The sequence below is a fragment of the Vidua chalybeata genome, chromosome 1 (assembly GCF_026979565.1).
Source record: "Vidua chalybeata isolate OUT-0048 chromosome 1, bVidCha1 merged haplotype, whole genome shotgun sequence".
NCBI lineage: Eukaryota > Metazoa > Chordata > Aves > Passeriformes > Viduidae > Vidua > Vidua chalybeata.
In genome coordinates this window covers 77,365,899-77,389,624 of record NC_071530.1, presented here as the reverse complement: position 1 = coordinate 77,389,624, position 23,726 = coordinate 77,365,899, and the positions used below count along the sequence as shown (strand labels likewise).

At 35.6% G+C, this 23,726-nt stretch overlaps 1 protein-coding gene across 3 annotated transcripts in view; it reads right to left on the bottom strand.

Annotated features, from left to right (window-relative positions):
- The window catches only part of CDH18 (cadherin 18), a 160,303-nt gene that overhangs the window by 21,655 nt on the left and 114,922 nt on the right, over window positions 1-23,726 (bottom strand). For 2 of the 3 annotated variants that reach the window (XM_053957677.1, XM_053957687.1), the window contains exon 7: window positions 10,893-11,029. In XM_053957677.1, coding sequence (XP_053813652.1) covers window positions 10,893-11,029 — 137 coding nt within the window. Of the gene's footprint in view, window positions 1-2,813; window positions 2,829-10,892; window positions 11,030-23,726 lie in introns of all 3 variants that reach the window. The other variant, XM_053957694.1, reaches the window with a different exon arrangement.

The window sequence follows — 23,726 nt, the reverse complement described above, 5'->3', positions numbered from 1 at the left end:
ATACCAGCCAAAGGATCTAGGTCTTAGAAGTTCCCTCAGATTTTTCACATTCACTTTTTAACATGTGTATGTTCACACAATTCTAATACTTTTGAAACTTAATCAATAATCCCCATAAAATGTTAGTAGAAAGGAGATAAAAAAGTCAACAGAAGACTTAACTAACAGAGGAATGCTATTCCCAATTACCACTAGCATTAGAAGTTAGAACATGCTCAGAAGACATTTATAGGTTTGCAAATTCCATTATCTTGCTGAAATTTTCCTTTACTGTTTTCTTCAGCTTTACCCTGAATCTATAGATCTCTTTATAAGAGGTTAACAGAGACAAACTGGACTATCTCAACTGTGTTTATGCAAGAATGAGGCTCTCTATTGCCATCTAAAAAACACCTTTAGCAGTAAATTTTGAGGAAAGTTAAAATGCTAGGGATATATAAGAGAGGGAAGAATTACACTTGGCTGTCCACTAAGTATTTGAGAGAAGGGAGCCATTTCTTTATCTTTACTGTTTTTTCTGAAGGAGACAATCTTGTCTCCAGGAGACCATTTGCAGTATGAATATTAATATAAAAAGATGTTTGTTCCTTTTCTGAAGGTAAGTGAAAAGATTGTGCAGAACAGCACAGGCAGTATAGATTTAACATTACTTACTGCTCACTTAAATGTAGCTTAAAACTCATTTTGGTAAAGTCCTCTGCTAATGTAATCAGACAATGAAATTTAAAAATCCTGTAATTACAATTACATAATATGATATCTATGGCTTAAAGAAACTTTGATTTTGAGACTTTGTTGGGGAGCCTTTGTTGAACATAATTTGTGAGGTATGTGAACTAGAAAGTGGTATTCATAAAAGGAAGGACACAATACACACAAAGAGAGAGTACATAAAGCTTAATAAGGAGCTAGAAGGAGAGATTACTGTAAAGGGTTAAAGATTATTAAAGTAATTTTTGACAAGATTCATAAACTATAATGAAGAATTTGAACATCTTAATACTACAGAAAACCTGGAAGAGTTTTAGCAAGAAGACAACAGAAGTCGTGATTATCAGATAATCATAGGATCACTGAAAAATCTTAGTTGAAAGGGACTTCTGGAGGTCATTTGTCCAGTTTCCAGCTCAAAGCAGGGCCATCTTCAAAGGTATGAGGGGGCATAAAACATCTAAGAGAATGCAGAGAAAGCAGAGAGAGCACAGGGTAGTGGGTACCACAGATAAAGGACTGCTCTGTAGGCCTGGTATATAGTTACTGGGGAAGAAAAAAATCAAACTTTTTAGTCCAGTGCATGACAAGAATACTTTTGTTTCAGTACAGTGCTGCAGACCTCTTTGCCCCACCTTGAATGTGTCCTCTTGTATGCCTGTCACTACTACCCAGAGCTACTCAGTTAGTTAGATTTGTAGTAGTTTTACAGATATTTTATGGAGATTCTGAAAGTTTGCCTTTATTTCTTTTGCAGCTGTTTTACAGTATGAAGAATTTATAAATACCTCATCAATTCAAAAGAGCTCTTTATGCACAAGGTAATATTAGTAACTCTCTGGAAGCTGGTACCTCATGGAATCAGTGACATTTGCACGCAAATTTCCATACCGACAGGCTACTCACTACAAAATGCTAATGGTACGGTATTAACTCCATTTACCAAAACAGTCTTGAACAGTGTGCATGTAATCTAAATTTGCATGTGAGGTGACAGAACAACTTATACTGGGGGAAGAGAATGAGAAGGAATTGAAGGAAATATGTTTTCTTTCTTTTTTTTTTAAGTTTTGATTTTGAGAATCATCATATACTCCAGTCTTTTTTGAGAATACTATTCACCTGCAATCTACAAACCAATCTAATAACTGGCACTTTTAACAGTATATTTTTCTCAATAAGACAAATTTCTTGCAGCAGTATGGCAGATTTCGTGTGACATACATTTCAGGCCTGTGCATCACAAAATATTCCTATGTCCTATTAACATTATGCCTCAAGAGTATATTTTTCGAAGTGAATGCTCTCTGTTTTTAGAGGGGCAACTGAAACAGAAACACGGCTCTGTTTCACCTATGCTAGGGACTTACTTTCTTATGCTTGAGAATTTTCCCAGAATAAATAGTTCTTCTTCCAGAATACTAAACATCTGTAAAGTAAATCAATTTTATTATCCAGATCCTCATATTCAGATCCTCCATTGGCAAGTCCACTCTAAATATTCAGAAGACCAAATTAACAGCCAATGTGAAGCCTTAAATCTTGTCTTCTATTAGTTTCTGTAGGTAAATGTTAAAACCCCTATTTAGGAAGAAAGATTTTTAATACAGTTACTGATGTCTGAGTTTCTTTTCACACTTACAAAATTCCCATAGACTTCATAAAAAAATATTCTATCTGAATGATTTTCAGAATGGAAATCCTGATATCAACAATCTTTTGTGGGTTTGTTTATTTGCTTTTTGCTTGTTTTGTTTTCTTAATTTTAATTTTTTTTAATAAATTAGCTAACTGTAGACTTGTTCATAACTGTTTACTATATAAGCCCATTTGATATCTTTTCAATACCTTACAATGCAAACCATTACTTAGGAAATTCAACTAGCTCTCTATACCATTACTTTTTAAAGAGAAGTACAAAGGATTCTTCACATTTCTCTAATAAAGATTAGTTTTAACACATTAGAAAAATAAACATAGATATGGGATGGATAAAATATGCTACCAAAAAAAAAACCTAAGTGATGGAAGAATGTCCAATATGCAAGTGACAGTGGCAAAATTAATAAAATACTGTGTTTAATTCAGGATGATGTATATACGATGAACTAAATTTTCTGTCAAGGAGAAAATTATGCTCTTCATTCTAAGGAAGTGGGTACTTCTAAATAATGTTACCTGAAGATGGATAGCAATTTTTTTTTTCTTGTAGCAAAATTTAACTTTTTACTGATAAATATGAAGCTGAAAGCACTGCTCACTTCTCTTGTATCACAATAGTAGTGATAGCAGTAGCAACTACAGAAGCAATAGTAATAATCATAGCATTGCAGTAGACCAAAAACATTTAGAGTTTTCAAGCTGGAAACCCTCTCTTGCCTTAATGCAAGCAAAATTCTCACAGACGATGTTGGCATTGCCTGATTAGAGCAGGGCACCACAAAACATACTGGTTCAGTGGCTGAAAATGCCCATTTTGAGATTTCTGTCACAAAGCTTCAAAAGGGAAGTAAATGCTATATGATTCCAAACTCTATCTCTTCTCTAGGTCCCCACCTTGGTAGCTAAGAAGAGCCATGCCCTACCCCACTTTCAGATGATAATGTAGGAATATCTTCATCATTGTTTTTCCCAAAGAAACAGGAGAAGAATATCCAGCATGCCTAGAAGCCAATGACTAAACCAATATAAACAGGGAATAAGCATTGAAATTGGAATTAGAAGCTTAATTTCTTGGACAGGATGGAGACCTAACTGCCTTTCAACAACTGTTAGATTTTTTAAATCGCTTTTTTGTAGGCTTTCTGTATTGCATTGGCAAGCACATTTAAAAGAACAGCAGATGCTGCTACATCCACATGATTTTTTAACACTTCCAGAAATTGCTATTCCACTGCTTCTCTGGGCAGCTTGTTCCAATGCCTGACCACCCTGTCAATGAAGAAATTTTTCCTAATATCAAGACAGACTCTCCCCTGGTACAACTTTAAACCATTTCCTCTTGTCCTCTCACTTGTTACTTGGTAGAAGAGGCCAACCCCCACCTTGCTGGAACCTCCTCTCAGGCAGTGGTAGAGAGGAATAACATTTTCCCTGAGACTCCTTTTCTCCTGGCTAAATGATCCTAGTAGTCTTTTCCAACCTTAATGATTTTATGATGCTATCAATTCATATTGTTGTGATGCAGTAGTAGGCAGCTTGCCAAGGCTGAAAGTAAACTGGGAATTATTGGTAAGTTTGGATTGGGTACCAGTACTGTGTTCAGCTCTTACCAGTTAAAAAAATAGCAGATATCCAGGTCATTGTCTCTACACCATGACCAATACAGTCTCAAAACTCACACCCTGTAGATTTGTTTTACAATCTACTTTAATCTCTTTCAGATTTAGGGAAATACTTTTGTGGCAGATTCTGTTTCCTGGAAAAATAAAATAAATGTTACCAATACCAAAACTCTTTCTGAAACTAAACTAGCAAGCACACTGTGAGGTCAAAGATAAAGAATGAATGTGATTTTTTATTCCTTGGTGAAGTCAGGGTTTATGGTAAGAATTTTATTTCTATTTCTGTAATGTACCTATAGAGATAATCATAAATATAGAAAATAATATGAAAGACAGTATTTCCCTCTAATGATATATTAAAAAATAGTGAATTTCATTCTTTAAGTTTATTCTCTATTACTACAAAAATTTCTAGTTTTGAAGAAAAAACTGACACTGAAAATCACTATGAGGACATTTTATATTTCTTGTAAGAAAAAATTCATTTCAAATTAAAACTGAGGCAGGACTCTGGCAACAAAATCACTGGTGTTAAACAATCATCCTGATGTCCACCAGATACAAATGGTTAGAAGTTTATAAAACTACAACAGCATTTTGTTCTGATTTAGGTTATTTTCTTGAAGATATTGTAAAGGAAACTTTTTCTAAAAGCTGATTATTTGACACAAGCTATTAGAGTTATTCTTGGTTATGTGGAAAAATTTAAAATGAGAAAATAAATTGACACAAATTCTTGTTCTTTTCTTTTAGTGTTGCATGCCAGGAAGCTATTCCTCCAAAGACATATTTCCTACAGGCAATAAATATTTTTCTTTCATGTGTTTCAAAATGAAAAAAAAATAATTGTGTATTTTTGTCTTTTGATTTCACTTTTTGTAAAATAAATCAGCTTGCCTCTTCATAGAATTAACAGAAATACTATGTATACTTTATATCTCCCCTCTAGCTTCAGTTATCCTTCTCCATATGACAGCCTCATGTAGCGGTATGAGGAGTAATATATTTTAATACCCTACCCAAATCTTAGTAATTTCTTTTCTCAACTATAAAATGTGAAAAAGAACTGTCAAATTCTTCTCATAACTTGCTGTTTAATGATGGTAATACGGGTTGCAATATCCCTGTGATTCTAAAGAACAGATATAACCACACCTCACTATAACAATACACTTTATCTGTTTATCTGATGTAATTATAGGAGTTTCATTATTCAGCAACTCAGGGGGTTTTATATTTCACTGCTGCATATTATTAATTGTCTCTGTGAATCTGCTTTTCCTCTGAATTATGTAACTGCATGCTTCTGTTATTGTTTTTACCAAGACTTATTAAAAAACTACTTATGTTATAATTAGAAAAGGCACTTTAATGTTTTTTTTCTACTTTAAGTCTCGTAAAATGACTGTTCCAAACATTTATTCAGGTGGCTTATCCCAAATTTTCGCATATTTAAATTCTGAGCAGGGTTTGTGGCACTCTATTAAAATGTGTCTAAAAGTTATTTCTTGGAGTGGCTTTTTACAATGACTTTTTCCTGGTATCCTTTCCATAACACATAGAGTATTGCATAATTTGCCAATGAAGTACTGCTCTAACTCAACACTTCAGTATTTTTTCCCTTGAAGTTCATAAGGAATACATATGGCAAAGAAAATACAGCAGATGTATAAACAATGACAAATAAATTTGTTTGGTTGGGTTTTTTTTTTTTTCCAATATCTGTTTTTTTTTAACACCTTGGAGATTTATGTTTTGTTTTGTTTTGTTTTGTTTTTTTTTTCTGAAAAATCAACTGCATATTGATGCCTCTTCAGTAGTTTGATTTCTAATCCATTACAGTTTCAAAGCTCTGTATATACAGGTTCCTTTAAAGTGGTCATTTTTTACTGTCTCTTGATAGGATTTCATTAAGTCTGGGGGATCTGAAAGAACCTAGCATGAAGCCCATTATTTCAATTCTCCTGTTCTATACAGCCTCTCCACAACTTTACATATTAGGAACTCTTTATTGACCCTTCAATCACAAGTTTTTGCACCCATTGCATTCAAGTTGGTCCTTTAAGCAAATAGTGGAAAATGGTCTGATTTTCCATTTTTGGCCACTGCAGAGCATTTTGGAAACAATCAGGAGCACCACAGCTTGATCCCCAAACTGCTGATGATCTAATAAACCCAGAAATCCATTCTACACACTGACATGATAACCAGCTGCATAAGAGAAATATGTGAAAACTTCCCTTTAAAATCTTTAAAATATTAGCACTTATCTTGCTTTTAAAAAAATCACATTTCTAATTAGAAGCACAGTTATTATCCATCTAAATGTCCAGTATTTTATGAACTCCAATAACCTTTTGATGTTAACATCACCTGAAAAACATATCAAGAAGCTGGTCTGCTCTCTTTTCTTCTTTTATGGTCTCTTCCATGTCAAAAATACAGTTCCCAGTATCAAAAAATCACAGAATCATTGTTTTTGAAGGTGCTTCCATAGATCTGCAAGTCCAACTCCTTTGCTCAAAGCTGGATCTACAGTGTACATTGCTCTGGGCCATTCCAATTGGGCTCTGAATGTCTCCAAGACAGAGAATCCACAACTTCTCAATGTAATCTGTTCTAATTTTTAATCAATCTCACAGTCAAACCATTTTTCTTATTTGGTTTAAATTGAATTTTCTGTACTTCAATTTGTGCACATTGCCTCCTGTCATTATACCGGATACTACTCAGATGAGTCTTTCCTGATGTTGATCATCTTTAGTCACCTCTTAGACTCCCCCTAACAGTTATTTAAACAGACTGATAAGCTCCTTCTGAGCCATCACATCTCCAGGCTGAACAATCCCAGCTTTTTCAGCCTCTCCTCATGTGAGAGATACTCCAGTCTTCATGATTTCATGCCCCTGCACTGGACTTAGTCCAGTATGTTCATGTCTCTTTTGTACTGAGGAGCCCACATCTGGGAGTATTCCTCATACAGCCTCACCAGGGCTGTATAAAGGGTGCTCTCAGCCTGACAACAGGTTTTCTCACCCAGTGCAGAATGGTGTTGGCCTCCTTTGCCACAAGAGCACATCACTAGCTCACACCCAGCTTTCATCCACCAGGATCTCCACCATGTCCTTCTGCTATTCACCTGCCAGTTGGCACTGCATGTGAACGGGTGCATACGATTATTCCTGTCCAAGTGCTGGACTTTGCATTTCCTGTTATTAAATCTCTCTTCATGATTTAATTTTCCTCTTATTAAATGTCTCGTCATTTCCTGTTCACCCATTTCTCTAGCCTGTTGAGATATTTCTAGTTTTCAACATGACAGTCTGATGTATCAGCCATTGCTCCAGTTTTGTGCCATTTGCAAAGAGAGTGAGAGTGGCTGAGAATGTACTGTTCCACATACCAAATCATTAAGAGAGTATTGTATCCTGCAGAAGCCACCGGGAGTAATTCCTAGTGACTGGACTCCAGCTGCTATTTAGGCTGCTGATTACAGCCTTTTGAACCTTTCATTCCAGACAATTTTCCATCCACTTCACTTTTCATTTATCTAGCCCGTTCTTCTATGTGTCTTGTTCCTGCATGAATCTCTCAATCTTCCTTAAATCTTACCAGCTAGGGAGGTAATTTTGGAATTTGAATCACTTCCTATCATTGAGTGCTATCATTATAATGAATTCTAATTGACAGATTCTATGCTAGTCCTTAAATTAGCCTTAAATTTTTCCACTTCCAGAGGGACAGATTGTATTCTTGGTATTACTATGCTATGACTGTATTTCTTTCCTCTAAATCAGTCTTTCATGTGTTATAAAACATTGTGCATTTGCTCTGTACTTTCCTATTCTCATTACTCTTGTCAAAGACTTGTTTAAAAACCTTTACTCAAATCAAACAAATTATATCTTCTCCCCTTTTCAAATAGACTTTTGTAATTTTTTTCAAAGAATTCTAAGTCAATTAAATTGTAGTAATTCTGTGTGAGTCTGTATTTTAAAGTATTACTACTACTGTTAGTATGACTACTCCTTCCCCCTGCCCCAGATTTAGTCTCTAGATCCTTCAACATAAACTATAGCACTACTTTATCATCTTATTTCCTAATACCACAAAGAGATTTCGGCTAGCACCAGTACTGAAACCATCAAAGTAAATGCTTCTGGACACGAAAATTCCACTCTTCCTCCCTGTATGCTGCTGTTTAAGAACAATACATGTTAAAGAAAGAAAAGGATTGCCCATCCATTTTAAAAAGTAAGAGCACAAACAGAAAAAACCTGTGGATTATTACATCAGCATTACTTCCACAGAGCAAAGTGATAGGACTTCCTCAGATTTCAGAGAGGACATTTGAACAATGCAGACAGTATATATTACATACAAAGATGAAAAGTGAAAGTAAATATCTCATGAAAGTTTCCAAAAGAATAAGGTTGAAGCATCACAATCAGCATATAACACATTTGGGGGTAGAAATATAATGTCGATTCTAAATTTCATTTATGTAAAATAAGCCTTTTTGTAACCTTATTGTAAGGTTACAAATAGTGGCCAAAAGGATGATAGGTAGAAACTGAGTTCTATCAGTGAAATGTAGCACAAAGTGAAGAGAGGAAAGCACTTAAAGAAACTGACTACAATCAACACTTTATACTCAGAGAGCACTTCTTGTTGTTGAAGGAATAAAATATTTATGGGCCTTGCAGGTTCTGCTGTGTTCTTGGTCAAGCAAATGGTGTCAGAAACTGCAAATGCCTTCTACTACGTCAGATAAATTTGAGGACTACTACCCCCACAGCTAAATAACACTTTTGTCATAGCCTTTGACTGATACTATGTCTTTAGTCTTAGTTCTGCAATATCTTGTGCTTGAACTTGAAAGCAAAAGACGTAAGACTAGAAATGGGATCTATAGCACTTAAAGGAAGAGCTTTGGCCATAGACAGAATATGCTCCTTGCTCCACCACAAATTCAATTATTAAGTTCACAATGGATTTAGAAGAGAACAGTGTTGTAATTTCCAAATTACTGCAAATAACAAAATGGTTGAGGAAGTAGACACGAGGAAAGGCTGTCTGTCATTTAGGCTGCCTGTCAGTCTGTCTGTCATCCATCTCTTCCTCACTACTATCTCCTCCTTTTTTCATAAGTGAATTGTTTTTCCAACTGACACTATAGATTTACTTATTTTTCCAACCTCAGCTTTAATGGTAGCAAAGGCAGTGCAAGGGACAAAAAAAATCAGATTTGTGTTTTCCTGTAAAAAATTTGCACCTGAAACAGAGACTTCTAAGCAGAGTATCTAAAAATTAAAAAAAAAAAAAGCAAACCAAAAGAAAAAAAAAAAAGAGCCCCCCCCCAAAAAACAACCAAAAAAGGAATATAATTCTTATAATTTATTCCATTCTGTTTTAGTTATAAGCATAATCCTCCCTCTTCATACTATTCTCAGCATGATGCATGTACCAGCACTCTTTTGATTATGTGAAACAAATAATGAGAAGAAAGCTATGTTTAAGTTTTATGCTATTGAGATTTCCTTCTGGAAAATAATTACATTTCAATGGTTTTCAAAAAAGGACTCATGAATACTCCTTTTTTCAGTGTCCCAGTGTAGCTTTTAAACCTTTTTTTTAAATTAACACTATGCACCTGTTTATGATTAAGGTTTAATTATATTTTATTTCCTACTGAATTCAGTTTCATGAACTGAAATGACATTCTATATATGTCAACACTGTCAAGCACACAGGAGTGTTAGTGTTTACTTTTTCAAGGAGCTAATCATAAAATTCTAGATCCTATTATTTACTATAGGAAAGTACTTAGCTCAAAATATCAATTTAGTTGTGAATGTAGGTACAATAATAAGAAACAATTTGTTGTCTTTATGAAATACATTTATGCTGTTTATTTTGTAGCATATGCTAGTGCTGTAGTGGCAGAACAGATTAAATTTTAACCAAGAGATGAAACAGATGAAAGCAGACCAGGCTCAATAATGTCAGTGGAACCTGTTAGAGGTAAAACCTGCATTTTATCATTAAAAAAAAAAAAAAAAAAAGGAAAATGAATATATATAAATGCATTTCACAGTTTGGATCACTGAAAGAAGGTATCATAAAGGCTTAGGAGGATTGAATCTATCAACCCAGGATGGGACTTTTTCTTTCTTCATTTGCCTTGTTGAGTTTTTGAAATTAAAAACTTTGACTGTGGAAAAATAAAGACCCTGCAATAAAAAAAGGTTAACTGAAAAGTTCTTTATACTGTCCTTGCCTCAAGTAAAAACATTTGTCTCAGACTCCTCAGTCTGATGGCTTATCTGAGGCAATGGAGATTCATCAAAGTTAGACGACTTTCAAATGCACAGGTAAATATTTATTGTATCTTGGCAATTTGCTTATTAAAAGGCCAGAAACATAATCAGAAACTACTAGGCATCAATGCTAATAAATTAGCATGGGCATATAATTAGCATGCAATTCGCTAAAATAGTTGATAGTAGATACAAGAAGGAAAGATTAATTTCTCAGACAGTACTAAATAGTGTTAACTTGTAAGACACATGAATTGTGAAACACAAATGGGACAAGCTGTTGATTTTAGGAGATTGAATACTTAGAAATGTTTCTGGGTAAGTTGGCAGCCTTCTGTCCCATGCAGAGAAATGTGGCATATTTACACAGGTGGACTCACATAGGCATGTGATTTTGTTTAATTGTCTGTGGAGTTAGAGTATTCACAAACAAAGAAAATTCTCCTTTCTCTGGACTAGATAAAAACCCACTGGTCTTAAAAAGAACATAACATATTAAGGTAGTCTTAAAATCTGAGAGTGATTATTTTCCTTTCTAATTTTATTTTTCATACTATGTGCCAAATAAATTATTTACCTATCTCAGAAGCAGCCACTGTGATGTTGTACCACGGTGTCTCCTCTCTGTCAAAGATCTTGGCAGTCTTAATGGTTCCAGTACTAGCATCAATGGTGAAATACCTATCTTCTTCTGCATTATGATCAATGAAATATCTATGAAGAAATAAAACAATAAATATATATTTGTTGTAGTATATATATAATCCAAAGTAACAGAAAGCTATATAAGAATATTACTTTCAAGCTTTTAAAATCACAGACACTTTAAAAAACAACCTGAAAAAAATCTATAATTTGGAGAAACCCAAAGTAACACCGTATTTAATTTCTATCATGTTTTATTTCTTTTGGAATATAACACTATTTCCACCATGAGTCACAAAGTTATAAATTGCTAACAGACGGTATTTTGCACAGCAGTATACAACCCTTTCAAAGGTAAGATACACCTGTACTTTGACTAAAAATCATGAAATGGAAAAGCAGAAAAGAAAGCAGAAACTAAGATACTATTATTCGGCTTATTTGCCTGTCACTGCAAAGCTGTGTGATCAGCCTTGGTTCCTGTTTTGAAGCACACCTCTCTAACATTAACTTGATGATAAGGTGACACATAAGTCATTTGGAACATCACCATTACAGCGCATCAGAAACATCTGGTTCCCAGAGCAGCCTTTGACACTACTCTAGAAGCAAAGCTAAACTTCCCTGCTTTACTCTCTTGGCTTCTGGGCACTTTGCCTAGCAGGGAAACTAAAAGCCTTGAAATGGGTAATGGAAGCAGAGGGAAAGAGTACAAAAGAAGAGATTGACAAGACTTTTCTCATAGCTGGAATTATTTACAATGGCTTTTAGCAAATGAAGCAATTACAGAACCCTTCCAAGCCTTCTTGACTAGCTCCAGAAAAAAAGGAAAACAAAGGAAAAATATTCTTTTTATATACCATAACTACTTTTCCTGATAATTTGTCATCCCTGCTTTCATTCTGTGAAATTCCATATATATTTAATATATGGAAGGCGTATAAAGATCAAAATGATTTATTTGTCCCATCCAATTGCTGTTATTTTTACATCGCCAGAATGTAATTCTTAGCTAATAAAAAGAATGGCACACATAAAAGTTGCCAAGCACAAAACAATTAAAAATAAGTTTTATTTCTCTCACAATGTATTTATTTATACCAGTTGTGTAAATAAAAACAAATAACTTTGTTGTGTAAACTTAAAACAAATATTTAGTTGAATGATATATTAAAGGTAGAGATGATGTGAAAAAGTAAAAGAAAGCAAGTACTTAGAAGGGAAAGCAGAAATCTGAATGAGTCACCTTAACTGGTCAAAGGATTGAACACTCAGTGGAAAAGCCAAATAGGGTTTGGTGACTTAGGGTAGATCTTCCTTACTGGAGAGAACCTGAACCCCCCTCTGCCACCTACAAGAAGTATTTACATTTGCCTTACAGTATGTTAACCTGCCCTTTGGAACTCCAGATTTTCTTACCATGCCTCAAGTATTTTCAGCAGCTAAAGAACAATAGTTCAGTCACTGGAAATCAAAGCAGCCAAAGCTAGGATAGAATATCCTTCTTTTTGCCTGTTCTCCATCTTTCCTTTCAACATCATGAAAAGTGAAAGCCCTGCTGCATGACCATTGGAGTTGTTGGAGAGACAGCAGACCTCAATTCCTACCCATTTTATGTTTTTCTGGAGCAAGGACTGTACTTACTGTTTCCCATAAGATAAGTCAGAAACTCTTGTGCAGTTCATTATTACCAACATTTGAGAATACCTTGTTCCAAAATACACCAGAAGTACCCAATAGTATGTTGGATGTGCAAGATGGCAGCTCAAGTTGCTTCAAACAAGAGGACTAAGAAGATCTTGATTATGTAGGTGATGGGTAAAATTTTAAGAGTTTAAGTTAGGAAATTTTTTTTCAAAGGACATTATTCAGTGTGTTGCTAACTGAATGGAAAAAACCCAAGAAACAAAACAGTGATGTTGCCAGAAAAAGAACAAAAAAGCTAGTGAATTTATATACAGTCGTCATTGTAGACACACTTCTGAAAGTTGCTGTGGTTCTCCATGCTTGGTAAATTCAGGAAAGGAATTAAAAGAAAACTCCTGATGAACTTTCATCAGTCACTGATCATGAAAAATTGGATGGTGCAGACATCCAAATAAATTTATTTTGCTTTGAGGAATATTGGAATCATCTGAGGACACGTCACAAAAAATAACTAGAAGGTTAAAAGAGAAAGTGTGGAAAGCATAATTGTCCTGCAGTTTTCTTGGAGACCTTTTACTGGTAAAGCTTACAATCAGCTATGCAATGATAAAATTTAATTACTTCTCTCTTAGTATAGCTTTGTTTTTCTTGACTCTAGGAGTTAAGACAAGGATTATTTATTGGGAAAAAAAAATCAAATATTCTTTCCTGACCTGTGCTTATAGAATATGTGCACTGCAAATCCAAATCAGTTTATAATACAAGAGTCTTGTCCCTGCAAACATTAATTACTCTGGACACTGTTTGCTTATTATCAACATCAGGCACAGTGACTATTCTGTTAGTCATTATTGTGCTGACCCCAGAGCCATAAAAATAAGGCTATGTATTATTTCTAGGCAGTAGCTTAAAAATAGACAGAATTTCATATTGGGCTTCAATGAGGAAAAAATTTAAAGCAACAATTCTTAGCTGCTGTTGTGTGTATATGACTTATAACAAACATTACCTCTTCCTCTGAGCAAATAAAAAGGAAAATATCTGTCCCAAAAATGAAGCTTGTGTAGAAAAACTGATGTTTGATTTTCTGATGAATTGTGATAATCTAACAATTCATTTTCATAAACGTATTGTAAAAGATGGTCTTTTTTATTTTTAATATTAACATATTTTTCTAAATCAGTTATTTAAGTGTGTTCTACAGAAACTCAAATCTCTGTTTAAAGAATTTAAGATTGGATGAATAACTTCAATTGTATTTTCTGTGTCATTAATCAAAACAAAATATTCCTGTGGTAACTCATTGTACTAACACTTCTACTTCCAATTTTGGTAGAATAATGAATTTTTTTTTTCTAATTTATCCACAGTTGTACTTCCCTTTCATGCGCTAACTTTTGCATACAGTTTGAAATATTCACAGATTGACAATTCTTTTCTTCATCAATTAATAAATAAGGGGGTGGTACTTTCTTAGGTTTTCTCATGATTAAAATGTTTGGTTCTCCTCCATTACTACAGATTCTTCCTTAAAACTGCTTTGTGCATCACATCTAAAGTAGCCATTTGCACTCCCCTGTTCCCCAATTTCCATTAATGTGTCAGTAAAACAAGTTACAGAAGATATTCCCACACAGTAGAAAACCTAGGAATACTAGTTCTGCTTTAAAAATATTTTGTAAAATAACTCTCTTGGTAGAGCAACTCATTTTTGTTACATAAGAGAACATTTAGAACAAGTTTCAATATTTTTACAAAATGCTGAAAAATTTAGACCTTTATAAATACTAGTCACTCATTTATCTACATGTTGAGAATAGAGACTAGATATATCCATAAATAGAGCACATCCTTGAGCCAAGGATGCTTTACTTAAGCTTCTGAATTTGCTTCATCTGATTAAAAAAAAATTACTTTCATCTGGATAATAGTGGCAACAGACAGTCATTCCCTTCTGTTCCTACCCTTCCTTCCACATCTCCTGATCTGCTTTCCAATGCTTTTTTAGACCACAAAAAGATGTAGTGCAAGTTTTGAATTTCAAAGAGTGATTTCAAAAGAGATTTTTCACCTTAACTCAGTTGATGGTTTCTGCTCACTTAAAATACATTAATTCAAAAATTAATTTAAAATATCCATTTGAGATATTTATTTATAAACATTTACTCATTACAATGCCATGTGACTTAGCATGCTTATAACCACTGCACATTGAATCTGCACATCAGAGCTGCATGGCACATGTTAATAAAGAGACTTAATAACAAGACATTACTAGATTTACAGGTCTCCAAAAACTGTTTAAAATGCAAACCAGCAGCAGAAACCAATCTGAAAGAAACTTCATTAAAAAGAATCATGAATATAGAAAACTTAATAGTCACACTATCTGAAGATAATCTGAAGGAAATTAAATACCAAAACTGCATCCTGACTAACATTGGCAAATGCAACATGTGCCACATTTTTATTAGGTAGTCTCAGTGAATGGAAGTGCATTCCAAGCTTCATCCAATCCTTCTGACCAAAGCAAGCCACTGGCTCTTCTGGCTTCGTTCCTCACTTCTTGCCTTTTAGTGAAGCAGTGAGTCAGTGATGACAGATATTCCTCCATTTTTGCTGAAAACTAAAAGCATTTGCGTCAATAAGGAAATAAAAAGAAAAATATATGAATGATGACCCTTGGGCAGAAGGTCACTATGGAACATACAAATCTGCTTTCAGTATTCAACCTGTCAGATTCTAATAATACAAAGACTGCTTAAAATGGAGAAAAAATTCAAAAGTGCTAAAGTAGTTTAGAAATATTAATTATGTCCAAACCTTTTAGGAGGGCTTCTGAAACTAAAAGGCATAAGCATTTTCAGAATCTCTCTACCTAAATTATTGTCTTAGTATTAACACCAGTCTATCACTGGATAGATAAATGGCATAGGCTGTTACTGTTCTTGTATGGCTCTATCTAGTTACTGTGTTTAAAGGACAAACTGTGAGTTTGAACTTTTAAAATAGTTTTGAGATTTTAAGTTGTTTTGTTCTTTTTTTTAATCCAATCTTTAACTTCTTTTCTTTTTTTTTTTAATTTATTACCCTATTTATCAACTGCAAAAATGAACTCTGTTACATATTTCTACCTTGGCTGCAAATCTCATATTGATAATAAACTTCCAAAGATAAACTTTAGCCAGATATGAATTCAAAGATCACAGTACTTCCTTGGACTTTTGAGATATAGGCAAATAGCCAGTTCTCAAATAAAAGTGAAGCTGCTTACAAAGAATTACTAAAAAAAGTCCATGGGAATGGAACAGAACCTTGTCCAACCAATTATATCTTTAAAGACTTATCAGTTAAAAGTCAAATGCCATTATAAGGAAACCTGTTCAGTTAAATATTTAAGCAAGAAACTTTACCAGAAAGAGATAAAGTACAGAAATTTTTATTTCATTTTATAAAATATCTTAGAAAAGGAAGAGTAAGCAACTTCATAGAGTGAGAAAAGGAGATACATCATGACAAAGACTGAGAGAACCAACCGGTTGACACTCTGTGTGTTTCACCAGCTGGAGAACAACAAGAAGTGGCCCATGCTGGGACATAACTTCAATACGTGCCTTTTATCTTCTCTCTGCCTCCTGACAGCAGCACTCATGAGCCTGGGAACCAGCAACAAAGCCTTGAACCCAAATGAGGTGGCGGGGAGACATTCTGTTGCCGTGGCTATCTTGCACTTCAGTATCTCCATTCCAGGGCCAATTTATTTCCCCATAGTTCAAACAAATTTAGCCAGGAGAGAAAAGCAATTGTGAAATATGAGTCAGAAGTCATGCCAATCAGCAGGTAACCAATTTTCTCCCAGCAGCATGTCTGGTACATTAAGGAGGCATTTGATGTTCCAGAGCTTCTTGGCTCTCCTGCTACTGAGAACTGCAGCCTCCAACTGCGCTTTCCAGGTGTGAAAATTGAATACATTAGAAGATAGCTTGAATAAGGTATTCCCTCTGTTTACTGTTCCTTTGCTTTCTTTTCAAACAGACACAGCATAACTTTGAGAAAGGTACTGTTCCTCTCACAGTATTTAAAGGAAGTTGATTCAATATGCTGTTCCCGCTGAGTTCTCTCTGGTGCTGGCTGCCAGCTGACATACACCAGCTGATCAACAGTACCTTGTTTTTCCCATACAGGACTCCTGGCTCACCTCTCCTACTGAAATCTCAGCACAGACAGAGTGGCAATGTTCCATGTCCCAGTCCTAAAGCTGTGAGTTGCGGGATCCCAGGGGACACAGGGGAATTCACAGCAGTGAACCACTGTCTCCCAGGAAAGTCTCTGAGAGGCATCCACTGCTGGTTTGAATTTTATGCAGAGGTCAGCTTCCTGCTCCAGTTCTCATTCCCATCCTCTAGGACACTGCTCACCTTGGACACAAGAAATTTGGAACATTGCTCATTTGAAGGCAATAAGTCTTTTCTAGACACTCATCATTTATAGCTGGCAGTTTCTGTCTGCATGTGTTAATCACTGATCATTTTTCCAGCTAGTTCTACCAGCCAGTGTAGGCTAAGAACAGGCCACACCCTTCAAGGCATAATTCAGAATTCAAAGCAAGATAAAGATTTGTCTTCTTTTCTTGACTTTATGAATTTCTTCAGAGAATTATGACTGTCCAAAAGCATTTCAAGTAGATATGTTGATGGCAAAACTATACCTTTTTGTATCCAAATTACTTGTTATTCAAAAAGATTAACATTCAGATGCTGATAAGAAATAAGGTGCAGTCAGTGTGCATTCAGTGTTGCACTATTATTTTGCCCTACAAGCTAGCTACAGCTACAGCTACTTCTCTACATCTACACCTACTTTTCTACCTACCAGCTAAAAAATGGTATTTTCCTTACATACTATCTTTTTTTTTCTCTACATATTATACACCAAACCAAATAAAACCAAGATTGATAGATTTATGCCTATTTATTGGAGTTGCATGACCCTATCGAATGACTACACTAAGTAAAATGGTATTTTACTTACATACTATCTTTTTTTTCTCTACACATTATACACCAAACCAAATAAAACCAAGATTGATAGATTTATGCCTATTTATTGGAGTTGCATGACCCTATCGATGACTACACTCTAGAGATGTTCATGTATGAAGGCTGACTCTAAAACCATAAAAGACTGTTGATACTTGAGACATTTTGAAATCAGTAGAAATTATAGAAACATAAAGATAATATTCTGGCATGAAAAATCAGTCATGGTCAAAAAGTTGATCTGTCACTGTTTCCTCTCTCAGCTCTCAGGGAGGGATGGAGGTGGTTCTGGTTGTTGTGGGATTCTGACCACTATCCTGAGCTGGATTCTTCCTTGTCGGAAGAGCTGTCAGAATATCTTACCAGTTCCTGCTCAAGGACATGGACATATTTGTTACTGGGAGACCTAGGACACATAATTTGACAAGAATCAAAACTAATTTGAAGCCTCAGGGAACAAAACAGCAACAGACCTCTCACCTCAACACTATAAAGAAAGGTTTTAAAATGTTTTCTCACTGTGAAGTCAGATGGAGAATTAGTGAAGAAATTGAAGAAAAATTCCCATCTCTCTCCAGCCATTCAAAAGAGGGTGCTCTTTTTCTGTCTCAGTTTACTGACAATTGTAGAGAGGGTACTGGAGGATTATGATGGTGTTGTGCTTTGAGGTCTCCTTTGAGGAGGGCAGATTTCTGCCTTTGTCTCTGCCAGCACAGGCCTGTCAGGATCTGGAAAATCTTGCATGCTACTCCATGGGCATATGAGGGAGGGATGGTCACGCTACATGATGGCACTGATCTCAGCAAGCTGCCCTAAGTACAGCCAACACAGAGTCATAGACTCATTTAATCATAGCCTGGGTTGGAAGGGACCTTGGATATCATCTAGTTCCAACCCCTCTGACATGGGCAGTGAGACCTTCCCCTAGACCAGATTGCTCAGAGCCCCATCCAACCAGGCCTTACACATTTCCAGGTATGTGGCATCCACAACTTCTCTGGGCAACCTTTTTCAATGTCTTACCACCCTCATAGTGGAGAATTTTTTGCTAATATCTAAGCTAAACCAACTCTCCTTCAGTTTGAAGCCATTCCCTCTTGTCCTGTCACTACATGCTCTTGTATATAGTTCCTCTCCATCTTTCGTGTAGGCTCCCTTCAGGTACTGGGAAGCTGCAATTATGTCACCTCAAACAGTCCAACAGTCCACTCATCCAATCCATCTCTTCCCAGTTTAGAGAATATCTAAGCTAAACCAACTCTCCTTCAGTTTGAAGCCATTCCCTCTTGTCCTGTCACTACATGCTCTTGTATATAGTTCCTCTCCATCTTTCGTGTAGGCTCCCTTCAGGTACTGGGAAGCTGCAATTATGTCACCTCAAACAGTCCAACAGTCCACTCATCCAATCCATCTCTTCCCAGTTTAGAGAAAATTATGTTGTGGGGGACTGTGTCAAAGGCTTTACAGAAGTCCAGATAAATGACATCTGTAACCCTTCCCTTGTCCACTGATGCAGTCACTCAATCAAGGCCACTAGACTGGTCAAGGCCACTAGACTGGTCAAAGACTTGTCCTTAGGGAAGCTGTGCTGGCTGTACACAGGACAGCAGGAAACAAACCGATTTTATTTCTCTTATATGACATTCAAAGAGCAAGTAAGGCAAATGAAAATACCTAGGAGAAGGGACTTCTGTATTTTCCACAAGGAAACAATCTTATCCCTTCTCCCTACTGAGAGTATGGATGAGTAGCATAGAAACTGAATTGATCTCAGAGAATGGGGGAAGAGGCGGGGGAACCTTAAAAATATAATTTAATTTTCAGCCCCTTCCTGTGATCATTTCATGCAGTTGTCTTGCACCTCCCTTCAATTTGAATCACAAGTTAAGGTTTTATTCTATCTCTAGCAAATTTAAACTTTACAATAGAAAAGAAGTACAAAACCTGTTTTTTTTTCCCAATACTTTGTCTTTAAGACTTTGAGAAATAATTATAGGAAAACATAAAACTTATGGGTTATGCTTTTTCATCTACGTATAAGCATACCTCTTAAAATACTGCTTACTGAAAATTAAGATTACTTTCTAAAGGCTGATGACAAAAAGTATTTACTTTCAGATGAATCTAAAAGATGAGTATCTTTTACAATCAATGCAGAAAAAGTTAAAATAAGTTTCTCTACCTAATATAGGAATTGAAAGCAAAATTCCTACACCATATTAATTGTTATAATAATTTGCACCTCTAATTAATTAATTTTTTATTATTCTTTCTGAAAGAAGGAAAGAGAAGTTTGTCAGTTTAAATCAAAATAGGAGAAAGGAACTATGAATTTATTACAGCCTCTACATACCAGGTGTGGTGTTGGAAAGCAAGTTGTTGTACTCATTAATATATACATGTATTATAACCATTATGATATATCATCCATTTTAAGGCAACAACATAAGACCATTAGAAAAGCGGGAAGCAGGGTCATGGCTGAGATTGTACTCTTGTTCTTCACCAACTTAGCACAAAATTAAAAGTCAATTTTTAGGACAAAATAATTTTTTAAAAATTAAAATTAATTTTTAGCAGAAAAAAAAGAAAAAATAAATAAAAACCCAAACCAAAATCAAAGCAACAGGGTTTTTTTCTGACTTCTGTTTCTTATAGCTGATCAATCCTTGTGAATAAAATACATGATAGCAAGACATACAACAGCCTGATTAGGGTCCAACAGAAAATTTGGAACTTGAGTTCCAAAGTATTAATATAACAAATCAGTCTTCCAAGGACCAAAAAAAAAAAAAAAAATACAAAGTTGTTTTTAGCCAAGCAATTCATACCTTCTGAAAAGGGAAGATGCTTATCTTTCTTATCATTTGACAGCACTGTCACAGCTAGAGTCCTGATCAGGACCTGTAACCCGTTCACCAGAAGTTTTCTGTTAGATACCAGGAAAGAAAAATTCTTCCCAGAAATGTAAACAACCTAAGTTAAACATAATAAGTGGGTGTAAAAAAATTACTAGAGGGGGCAGAGGTCCCATCATTAATGCTCAAAACAATGATTTACCTCCTGTATCACTGCATGACAAAGTAGCACTCAAAGGAGTGATCTGATGCTATTGTATTTCTATAATGGGATGTCTTATTTCTCAAACACTTAACTCTTAAGTGTATTAGGTTAACAAAGGTTTTCGTTATCAAACTGGGAAGTTATTCTGAGGGGACTGGTCTATGTCATCAAACTAATTTCACTATTACGTCAGAGCTGCAGAAAGCATCATGGTCTTAAAACTACATCTTAGCTCTTTTCTGAATCACTGCCTTGGAGGTGGCTTGGGGAACAACTGCAGCATTATGTTTCTGAAAAACATTCCACTGGCAACAGAGCAGAGGCAGTTGGAAAGCTCCAAGGATCATGTGGAGTATGAACTGTGCCTGGGTGGACTCACCACCCAAGGATGACCACCTACAGGAGGATGTCAGGGTTTCAAGAGACTCTGCCCTGCCCTGAGGCAGCACTAACAGCCGGGTTCCTTGCCAATTAAAAGCTGTTTACACCCCTAATCTCCATGCAGGTCTTCTGTGTATGATATCAGAAAGAAAAAAAAGATAATTTCTAAGTAGATATACAGAGATTTAAAATGAATAACGGACAAAGAAAAAAATGTAATTAGAGCATTTAATAGTCATGCTCTCTTCTGTATTGTGTGGGAAGATACTTTTCAAGATCCACTTGTACATCAGATATTATTATAAGACATGACTTAACGCTGACCTTTTCAAGCAACAAAAGATATGAGTATGGAAGCAGAATACTTGATACAAAGCAATGAAAGGGGATTAGTTTCTCGTATATGTTCCAACAGAGCAGTAATACCGATGAATGAATGACAAATAAGGATGTTTTCTGTTGATTTAGAAAATATTTTTTTTAGGTAAATTTTTAAGTGATTTTCAAACTACTCAAAACCTCTTTATATTTAAAACTAATATATGATGAAGTTTTAATATATTTATTTCTTATGCTTTCTATTATATCTTGCTTTTTATGTTTCAGTAGAATAATAATCTTATTCTAAAGCATAGCATTTTAAAAAGTTTCCCTGAAAATGCATTTCTATCTTTTTAAAGAGAAAACATCAATCAACTTGAAAAGAAAAAACCTTTCGAACAGTCCAAATTGCCAATCAAATAAATACTGAATAAAAAGACCCCACAGCTATTAGCTACATTTGTTATTACAGAGGTTGTTCTGCTGGGGTCTAAAGACTAAAACACTAGTACAAGCACTGGCAAAAAGACAGTGCCTTCTGAAGACTGCTCAGCTCAGGAACAAGATGAAATCACTGTGATGAAATTGCAGTGAGGAAATAAGGACAAAACCCACATTGTCCACCCTCTACTGATAGCAGTAGATGCTGCTATTTATTTTTGTGTTCAGTTCAAATAACTTAAAAAGATTTCAACACTGTTAATTATCTTAACTACATTTCCAACCATTTTTCTGTATACAAGATTTGTTTCTGCCATCAAAATAAACTGTTACTTAATTGGGCAGTGAACAAATCACAGCACTGGATCTCTTTTAACAGCTGAATAGCAAAGTGATATGGTTTCAACTATGCGTGCTTAAATGCTTAATCAATCTCATACACAGCAGCAAGTGTCCTCATAAAGTGGAAAGGATGCACAAGTGGATTAGGAAAGACTGATAAGCAAATCGTTGCTCTGAATCTTGTCCTGTAGCCTTACAGTATTTAGAGATGTATCTGAGCCATTTGGATAAGAAGTGCTGTTCTGTTACTCCCCTGTTACACAGAGATCAGCAGGTCAAGTCCTATCAGTACCTATCTTCCCTGGAGATTGTGGCCTCTGCTTTCTACAAAAGTTACACTGAATCTTCTTAATTACATTTTTATAATCATTATTTTTATTTTCAATTAGCTAGGAATTGTGGGGAAACAAAGAAGAGATGTGACTTCATTACTTCTGACTGTCTTTCAGACTCTTCAGGGTTTCAGACAAGCAGTGGAGACATTTCCTGCAGCACAAAAGGCCATAAGTGCACTGCATGAACACTTCTGAGAAATACAGCCACCTCTGAGCAGCTCCTTTGCTCTTCGCTCTCGAGTGGAGCATGGGGCAGGACCCTTCCTTCAAGTGGAGCAGCAGCTCAGCCCATGTAGTCTGTCCCACTTCTCAGGTCACACCTCTTCCAACCTATAGTTTCCCAAGCTGCAGCCAGATCTTGAAACAATACAAAGCCCTTCTGTAGTACATCAGCGTTTCTGTGTGAAGTTGAGGTAAGGGAGGAGGGATTGGAGCTGTCCATTCTCAGATCTGCATTTCTGCTCCAGCAGGAGGAAGCTCAAGGAAAACTTGAGGGCACAACAACCCAGCCTGATGTCTGTTTAGGGTCCTACACAGCAAGATATTAGTTCAGGTCTTAGAGAATCAGCACCTTCGTAAAAAGCCCACACTCTCACAAATGACAATCACTGTCAGTTCCACCAACATGGATAAAGCCTGGCTAGAGGGTGGACCTGGTTACAATATAATGCCAAGGATATCTGAGCTGCCACTGCCTTTGCCAAACCCCACCAACATGTAACTGAGTGAGAACTGGCTCCCTTCAGATCTTCATGGTTTGGTATGTTATGTTTTCACTATATATTTTTCTCCATTGAGACATAGAGATATGGAAGGAACAACTCAAAAATATATCTCAATTGAGGGAAAAACATGATAGACAAAGGTAAGGACAATTTTTTTCCCTCAATTATATGAATAATATGGATACTTAATATTCTGTCCTCAATCACTGGTTACAAATTCAGGTTTGGAAAAAAAAAAGGCAAATACAAAAAGCTCAATATTTGAATTTTTTTTTTTCCTTATGATCCCTCTATCTCCAGATTACTGACTGTTTCACCCCGAAAATCTACTTCTGACCTTCCTAGGCTTTGTACAAACTGCTGCTGCTTCACTTTTGCCAGATTTATCTCTTTCTAGACAAAACTGTTATGGGCAACAGACAGAATTATGGACCAGCTAGTCAACTATGCACTTGCCCTTCCTATTCCAAAT